General features: G+C 31.3%; 1 protein-coding gene across 1 annotated transcript; it reads right to left on the bottom strand.

Annotated features, from left to right (window-relative positions):
- Window positions 1–1,015: 1,015 nt before the first annotated feature.
- LOC133327633 (proton-coupled amino acid transporter-like protein pathetic) lies at window positions 1,016–8,216 on the bottom strand. Its single transcript, XM_061536155.1, has 7 exons — window positions 8,173–8,216; window positions 8,010–8,075; window positions 7,797–7,947; window positions 1,899–2,105; window positions 1,380–1,831; window positions 1,163–1,306; window positions 1,016–1,034 (listed from the first exon to the last, which is right to left on the bottom strand). The coding sequence occupies exons 1-7, from the start codon at window positions 8,214–8,216 to the stop codon at window positions 1,016–1,018; spliced, it is 1,083 nt and encodes a 360-aa protein (XP_061392139.1).
- Between the last annotated feature and the right edge of the window lie 1,459 nt (window positions 8,217–9,675).

Raw genomic sequence — 9,675 nt, 5'->3', positions numbered from 1 at the left:
CCATCACTATATAAAGAAGGGTTAATAGCTTCTAGAGAGAATATTCCTAATAAAAAACTAATGCAACTGATGTGGATCAATGAGAGATTCAATTCTCTTATTGTTCTTCCTATTATTTCTAAACACATTATTTATGTGCAGACATAACATATGACATACTTCGTTCTTTCACTTTCTAACAAAATACCAAATTACATACACTCAGGTTGGGCTAGGGTCTTGAAGATTCCGAACAAGTCTCGTTTCTTATATCGACGATTCCGAACCATAGTATGCTAAGTCGACTTAGCATGTTTTAAAGTTCTTTACGTTTTTAGATACTACGGTCCTTAATTTAAATTCTCTGAAATTTTGATAATCATCGGCCAATTCAAACCAAAGTTATAAGCTAGATAAATAATGAAATAAATCGAAGAGGCTTTTTTAAAGTCTTATTTTATTAAAAAAAATTATTGTTCGAAATACTAGATTCATATTTCCTTTCCTATACGTTAATTTCTTATAATAACTTTTGAACTCCACCAGCAAGTGGTGTCACATTTGTACCATTCGCATATAGTTTCATAATATCAGTAATTGAACTATTCGTACCTAACACTAAAGCAGCAATGCCACACAAAAATATGACAATATTTTTCCATACAATCCAGTTGTATGCACCGAATCCAGTTTCCCAATGTGTGACCATTTCGATTAAGACCTATCAACAACAAAAAGTATTAATATATACCTTTGTATTGCTTTTAAAAGAGAATCGGTTCTTTAACTTACAGGAAAGATGAGACCAAGTGTAGAGAAGCATAAGGCGCCAATTAGGCCCATAAATGGAGCTATTATAGGTACAGATGCAGCCAAAACAACAGCAGCGGTAACCAAAATAGTCCTGGAAAAAATTAGATTAAAAAAATGCAAATTTTCAAAATATACATATTTCTATTATAATCAGCCACAATTTTCAAAAGCAATATTGTATTTGAAGTTATCTCGATTTAGCATAGGGTTCAAATTCAAATTTTTACGTTAAATCGGGTACTCTTAGGAGCATTGTTAACTAAAAAAAAACATCATCCAGACGTGTGTCCCGATTATAACATTTATTCTGATTGATGAAATAAAATCCGATGGTATAACTACAATACCCTTCGTACTGAATTAAACTTACCTTATAATATAGTTAACTAGTAGAGGGCGCTTGGTACATTTTTCCTTTATACTACCCGATATAATATCCATACAAACATATAACTGAAGTCCAAACGTACAAAATATAGACAAAGCAGTCAATACCTTCACAGCTTGGCCAGGCCTAAAAAGTAACAACAACAAAAATATTCGTTAGTAGTTTATATGTAAAAATAAATGATTTCTATCGAACGTACCATTCATGGACCGGCAAATTTAAGGTAATACTTTCTTCGGTACCATCGCCATAACGCAAATACCCCATTATACCTAAAATCATGTAGATCAATGTAACACCAGACATGCCCTGACTGAGAACACCCCAAATGCCCAAAAAATTACGTGGATTCTCCATATTATTCTCCAGAGGCATAATTACACCAATTGCCTCAATGGCGAAAATGGTAATGGAAAAGAATTCCGGCAGTGTTGACATTTGGAAGTAGTTTCTGGTTTCGATTGAGGGTAGATCTTGCACCAAATAATATAGAGTAATGCCCAAACCCAAGCCCATTAAAAAATTAGCAATCATGCCGACGAGCGCCAAATATTTCAAGTTTGGGATCCATGAGAGCAAAATAAATGGTATGAGCAAACATAAGATAAGTACCCGTAGAGAAACCTCAGTTCCGGTCCAGTGATTTAAGACCTATTAGATAAGTAGAAAATTCTTTATAAAAAAGCTGTTAAAATAAGTTCCGGGGAATTATAGTTACCTGTTCGAAATTTTTGGCCACAATTACTGTATATACCGAACATATACCAAAGTATGTTAGGAATAATCCAAACAAAACGAAAAATTTGGCAACTGGTGCAAAACCACGACACCATTTTGGACCATTTTGAAATGAAACTTCAGCAATTTCGGCAAAACTCATTCGTGATCGTCGAGTTTTGTAATACAGCTTATGACCACATTTCACCTGAAAGAAGTTTACATTTATTGACAGTTTAAAAACCATAAAGGCAATTACAAACATAAAGGTGGCATTCTTAAATTTATGTCTTATTTGTCCCAAAAGGCGTGATCATTATTTTGCCGGCGACACTACGAGAGCAGTTCGGAAAGTTCTTAGCCTAGCACAAAAAGCTCGGTATAAACAGAAAAAAGTTAAGTGTTTTGAAAACTTCCATCTCTGTTATGAACACATGTTAAATTTTGTTTGGATCTAGCAACATCTTCATATAGTAACAGGTGTTCCAAAAAGACTCATCTGCAATTTTTTTACAATGAAGGCACTCATTTCTAATTTTTTAAAACCTGTTTCTATTTGAAGTATTTGCCAGATTGAAACAAAATTTAGCATGTGTTCATAACAGGGATGGAAATTTCCAAAACACGTGCATGAATCGAGTTTCCTTGAGTGTTTTTTTTTTTTTTGTCCTTAATTTATTGAACCTGACTACAATTATTTTATACAAATCTGAATTTAAAATTCAAAGTTTTAAAATAATACAATTTTAATTGTTTTTAATCACAAAATTAAAAAACCACGAAAATATTTCATTACTGGAATGAAATGATTTCATTCCATTAATGATGAAGTTTCATTTGATTAATGTGGATGTTGTACTGCAATAATGAAAGTTTGTAATTTTATTAATGTATAAGTTTCATAGCATTCATGAATGTTTTCATTAATGAAATATCAAGAAGTTTCAATGCATTAATGAACCATTTCGTTAATTTTACATAAATGAAGCTCAATGAAACTTTTTACATTAATTCAATGAAGCTCTACATTGGTTTAAAATCCATGACAAATTTCATATATTAAACGTAAGATTTCATTAATGTTATGAAGCTTTTACACTGAAAGAAAACTTGCTGAACTCACAGAGAAATATCTGGAAAAGAAATGTAACTCAGAAACTATTCGAAGAATTTTGCGTAAGCATGGTCTTCATGTTAGAGTTGCACTAAAAAAGCCATTCATAAATCCCAATAATCATTTGAAGTTCCGTGGACCCTAAGCACACAATTCCGACCGTAAAGCACGGAGGAGGCCTGTATGAGCGCTGCCGAAGTAGGAAATCTCGTTTTTATTGAAGGAATTATGGATAAGATTTATTATTTAAACATTCGAAAAGACAATTTGAAATGTATTGCTGACCGATGGGAATTGGGGACAACATTTCAATTATTGTACAATAACAAGAGGTAGGCTTACTTGACGAAATTAACAAAAAGTGTAGTCTACGAAAAAATTGTAATTTCAATATGAAAAAATTTTAATTTGTAAGTTTCTATTGCATACCTCAAGGTATATTAAGAAGATACCCGTATCACACCAGGTGATGGTAACATTAAATGTCGCAACAATTTTTTGTTTTTAAATTTGCCGTAAACATAAATATAATTCCAAACAGAAATAGGCAGGGACCGAAAATAACAGTTATTTTTTAAAATGCGAACAAAAAAATCTTCATGTTAGAGACATGGGACACCAATAGTGTCATATACCAATAGATTCGTACTGAGGAGCCCATTAAGGATATTGAGTGATCTTGAGAAAACACTCTCAGTTTCCATGTTAAGGATTATTTTTTAACGGAAAAAATAAACGTTGATTTTTAACTGTTAAAAATGATTTTTATTTTTTCCGTCAAAAATAAAAGTCTTTTTGCGATTTTTATTTTTTCCGTCAAAAATAAAAGTCTTTTTGGGACTTTTATTTTTTCCGTCAAAAATAACAGTCTTTTTGGGACTTTTATTTTTTCCGTCAAAAATAAAAGTCTTTTTGGGATTTTTATTTTTTCCGTCAGAAAATAAAAGTCTTTTTGGGATTTTTATTTTTTCCGTCAGGAAATAAAACTCTTTTTATGTAAAGAAGTTTATACAACTTGTAATCAGTTATAAAATTACAATTTATAAATCTCTGTCCTTATTACAATAAGTGTACACATAAGTAATCAAGATCAAAGGTAAAAAATATTTGTTATAAATTTTTAAAAAATAGTCTATTGTACCAAATCATGAATATAAATTAAAGAATCATTCCCCTGACTATTAGGTCAAAGGTTATATAACTGGTACCAAACTCTATATGTTTATTTACGTAAAAAAATTTTTATTTTCTGACGGAAAAAATAAAAATCACAAAAAGACTTTTATTATTGACGGAAAAAATAAAAGTCCCAAAAAGACTTTTATTTTTGACGGAAAAAATAAAAGTCCCAAAAAGACTGTTATTTTTGACGGAAAAAATAAAAATCATTTTTAACAGTTAAAAATCAACGTTTATTTTTTCCGTTAAAAAATAAATAATTAAAGTGGATTTTTTTTATTTAGGTCACATAATAACAGTTATTTTTTACCTGATTTGATATAAGTTATAACCGTTACGGTCCCTGGAAATAGGAAACATTTAGAAATAATTTTTTTAGGCTTATATAAGTATGTCTTGATTTAGATTAGGCGAGTTTACTTGCGGCAAGTAGGGGAGACTGGGGCACCTTCGGCACTTTTTTTTTAGAGCTCTATATCTCAGTACTTATTCAACATATATAAAAACTTTATGACTGATTATTGTCCTCTGACACTTAATTATAAAAAATAGTTCCAAAAAGATATAAAAAAATAGTATTAGTTAAAAAATTTTACAGTTTTGTAAAAAAAGTCAAATTCGCCGTATGTGCCCCAACCCGGGGTAGCTTCGGCATTTGATGGGGCACATTCGGCACCATAGTCATAGCCGGGTAATTGTCATCGCTATCAGTCTAGTTGAAATTCTGATCACCTAAAGGCTCTATTTGGTTTTAATACTCCACACAATGTTTGAATTATATGACTTTATTTTCTAGCGGCGGACGTTTACATCTCAAGTTCGCACACACCATCAGGAATAGGGATTTTCTATCGCATTTTCGTCAATACAAGCACGTTTTACTTTATATATGCAATTTCGAACCATATTAAAGGATTAGTTTTAAAGACAAACTCAAAAACATTTTAAGGAAATAATATTGCACAATCTGTATATGGCCGAATGTGCCCCACTTTAAAATGCCGAATGTACCCCGAATGTACATTTTATAGTTTTTTTCATTTTTTTCGATCAGTTTTGTAAAAACATTACATTTTTAAATATTTTTATAATAATACACATCGTAGTTAACAACTTTTTAATAATATTGTCTTAAAAATTTAAAAGGTTTTATACACGAAATTCTTACGAAATGGAATTGAAATATTACAGAAACATCTATAAAAATACAAAAACCCATGTATCTAAATAAGCTTATTAGCTAGAAATTTCAAACTTTGTATCAGTTATTTATTTCGATATTCGATACCTTTGTATCGAAACTAGTGGTGTACGGTGAGAGCTTCATATCAAAAACGCGATTGCCGAAGGTGCCCCGATGCCGAAGGTGCCCCAGTCTCCCCTATTTGTTTGTAGGAGAGAGGGGCAAGGGGTATAGAAATGAAAAAAATTGCTCGTACCGACAATTTTCTGGCAATTCGTTTTGTGTATTTCGTATTTGTTGACATTTTATATATATTTGAATGTGAAAAAACAACAAATAAAAAAATATTTTGGAAACCGAATTGCCTTGTATAGACGCATGGAGCAAGTTCAAAAGAGAACGATAAAAATTGCCGCAAGTAAACTCGCCTAATATAAATCAGGACTATATGTCCTGATCATCTACTATATGAAACCTATTCCCACAGATAGATAGTTTTTTCAATACAATGTATACAATGTTCCCAATTCGCCAATGCGGCTACCTTATATATCTACCTTGGCCTACCTTGAAAAATTGTACCATGGTTCATACCTTCTCTACACTCAACAAAATGTCATACATTATTGATATTCCTTTATAAATTGACATTTAATACAAACACAAAATAAGAGGCCAGACCTGAATCCTCGTATGTGGTTCTCCCTTAAGTCTTCAATTCCGTTGTTGAACACAAGTCCGAATTCAGAAAAGGGTACTCAAGCTGCCTAAATGTAACTTATTATTTATTGTCGATATTATCAGAGCTAGACAAAAACATAATATTTGTAGAAATACATGTATATATACAGTGGCGAGCAAAAGTGTACTCATGTTGCCCAAATTCCTCCCTACAACACTTACAAAATCTTGAATGAAATCCCAAAACCAAATTGTTTTAAAGAATATTATACCTTCTATCATAACGTTGCACCAATTCCACACAGCACCACCTCCCCCCCCCCCCTCATGTCATACAGTTTTGTTTTTGTTTTATTGGGATGGTTTATTTTATCTTGACTGTTAAATCTATTCTACCTGGGCATCTACGCCTTTGCAGCTAATTTTGGTGTTCTAGTATCTCTATTCCTAATTAAACGTTCAATATGTCGAGCATCTGCGTCAGTTAACATCTTGAGCGACCAGATGTGATACATTTCGGTAATATATTTTGTCAAAACTTAATAAAAAAAAATAACGGTAAATTATAAATTGACACTTGCGAAGTAACATAAACCAACACTAGCAAAGTGTACAGGCGCTTTTAGACTATAGCTTTTATCGTGATAAAGTGCATTGTGTCGATTAAATTGCTAAATCGAGCTGAATTCACCTCGATTTACCATACAAAATTAAATCCACTTAATATCTCGATTTGCTCTAAATCCTATGCTAAATCGAGATAATTTCAAATACAATCATGCTTTTGTCCCTTAAGTATGCTTTAAATTTGTTAACATTCAAAATTACTGCCTGACAAAAACATGTCAACTGCTGAAAATTTATTTTTTGTTTGCATTCATAATAAATATTACAATAATTTAGAACGACAATGATTATTTTGTATTCATGGAAGCACTACACGTTAACAAACAATACCTGACAAATCAACTTCGTTTCATTTTAATACTAGTCTAAACAGTTAGGATCTGATATATCGATTTATAAATCGAGTAGATTTAAAATGCATAGTATAAACGCGCCTTACGAATTGCCATTTTTTGCGGACGATCTCGATAACCAGAGTTGTATTTGTTATTATTACTTTTTTGCGTTATGTTATAATCTACACATTCGTACACTTTTGCTTGCCACTATATATATATATATATATATATATTTATAGTATGGAATATTTTAACAGCTCACGAGTTTTGAACTTGAAAGTTAAAATTTTTTTGAATAATAATTTTTATAATATGGAATATTTTAACATTTCGGGAGCTATGAAGATAAATATTAAAACCTTTTTTGAATATTCATAATCTTTTTGAAAATAAATCACTTTATTCGGCTTCAGTAGTCTTCTTCATGTTTAATAATGATGAAAGGTAAAGTGTTGTTGTACATCAAACTATCCACATAAATATTTGTTGATAGAAAGTAATACAAATATTCCCCGAAATTCAATTCGGAATATAAATAAACAAAACCCATCACATATATAAACCGGATTTCATCGCTGTTTTTTTAACTTTCAAGTCATGCCTTCAACACAAATAATACCAACTATAGATTCTCATTTCAATTTGTTTTGACTTCAACACAAATAATAACAACTGTAGATTCACGTTTTAATTTTTTGTAAATAAGATCGACGCACGTATTTCACTCGACAAAATGTTAGGCAATTATTTTAGCAAATGTAACAATTTTAGACTTACCAATATATAACTGCAGTGTGTACAAACGAAGGCGGTTATTATAGTTGCAAATATACCCATTACAATACCAGAGTACATAAAAGCAATGGGCATGGATAAAATACCTGTACCCAGGGAGGCTGTCAGCAAATGCGTTAGTGTTTCCCTGTCGCTATAAAACGAAATTTAAACATTTTTAAATTTAACCGCCAAAAGAGAAATTTTAGAACTTACGTTGTGGAATGTTCACTGGCACGTTCAGCAAATGGATCATAATCTTTACATGGTTGGATATTGCATCTGCAAAGAGAAATTAACAGAAATTACAAGATTAAACATGAACAAATTATTACAACCTCTTTCTCTGAGATGAGAAATGTGAAAGAAAAACACATGCCTTAATTCCATGGGCTCATTTTTAGTATCATTTGTTTTTGCCATATTTCCATATATTAATTTATTCCAATTTATGTCGAAGGCAAGCCAACTTTTTTAATAATCCAAAGCTTGCATAAATATCTACATCTATCTTCTCCAATGGCTAACGTGTCAGTGAAATTCTTTCGACAAGAGAATAAGCAGTATTGGCCCGATCTTTCTACTAACGAAACTCATTCATTGTCACAAGTTGAGACAAGTATTGATAATTAAATCAGCAGCATCAGTAGCAACAAAAGCATTGCTTGGCTACCCGCAAGAACTAGATCGAGGTTCTGGGACGGTCTCACGCCAGACACACCCACTTCGGCCGTCCCCGCGACTACATCTTCATGACAATAGTAGGGCATACACTTATGGAAAGTTGTAGAGAACTACAATCTGCAATAATATGCAGTCGGTAATATTTAAAAATTGATTCTACGAATATAATAAAAAATAGATTTAACCGATATTAATTAGAACCAGTTCAGGACCAGAAACTTTTCGATAGTATTATATTTTTCCAAGTTTACCATCATAAATCAAAGTCACTAGATTATTACCTGGTCTCCAGACCAGTTCCTACTGATGGAAAACAAACACACGTTTCTATGTTTGGATATATTTCAAATTTATATCTGAAAATTAACATTTCAAACATTTTACTCAAAAAAATTAAATTCAATATTTTGAATAATTGAAGATTATTTTTTTAATGTACACACACACGTGTATCGTATCACATGTCGTAATAAACAAAGGACCTCGCTTATACGGATTATCCGGTAATCCGGACTGCATTTCACAACTCATTGCGTATTCTATAATCCAGCTTTATTTAAGATATCTTTTAGTTTTGCAATGTTTCTATGTATTCTTTTGTTCCTTTTAATTTTATTTAAAAAACCATTACTATTGAAGACAAGAGAGCGAAGAATTCAGATCTTGAATAACAATCTACTACTATCGTCTCCAGTGGCTAAATTTGTAGTGGATTTTATTAATAAGAAAACAATCAGTATTGACCCGACTAACACCGAAAGAATTAAACGAATGATTGTTAACTAACGAACAACATTCAGTTGTTTTCACAACTTGAGCCAAATTTTGATGATCATCAACTCAGCAACAGTAGAGAGACAATATTAATTGCCTATAAAAAATAAGTAGATCGGAATTAGAAAATCGTCGATTATCATGGTAACAGTGACCAGTTCCACGTTAAGACTTTAACAATGCTTTCAACTTTTTGCTTTCACATGAAGATGTTATAGGTGGTAACCAATTGAAATACTCCGCATTACCCGATTATTGTATTATACTAGTTCCAAGTTTACCGTTATAGACCAGTGTCATTAGGCTTCTTCATGTTGATTATAAAATATTCGTTTTTAATGTGTAAATTATTTTAGAATTTACATATGAAAATAAAAATTAAAAAAACTAAAGAAATTAATTCAATATTTTTGAATAAAAACTC

This window comes from Musca vetustissima, unplaced genomic scaffold, assembly GCF_032173495.1.
Source record: "Musca vetustissima isolate MV318-11 ecotype Yass unplaced genomic scaffold, APGP_CSIRO_Mvet_v1 utg162830, whole genome shotgun sequence".
NCBI classification, from domain to species: domain Eukaryota; kingdom Metazoa; phylum Arthropoda; class Insecta; order Diptera; family Muscidae; genus Musca; species Musca vetustissima.
Note: the sequence above shows the minus strand (reverse complement) of the source record. Positions and strands in the feature narration are given on the sequence as shown.

Bases quoted from the DNA above. Each gene is read 5' to 3' on its own strand.
- LOC133327633 (XM_061536155.1), bottom strand. From the start codon at position 8,216: ATGGCAAAAACAAATGATACTAAAAATGAGCCCATGGAATTAAG. The intron at 7,948-8,009 runs GTAAGTTCTAAA...TTCGTTTTATAG, and splicing joins GCCAGTGAACATTCCACAAC to CGACAGGGAAACACTAACGC. The intron at 2,106-7,796 runs GTAAGTCTAAAA...AACTTCTTTCAG, and splicing joins CACACTGCAGTTATATATTG to GTGAAATGTGGTCATAAGCT.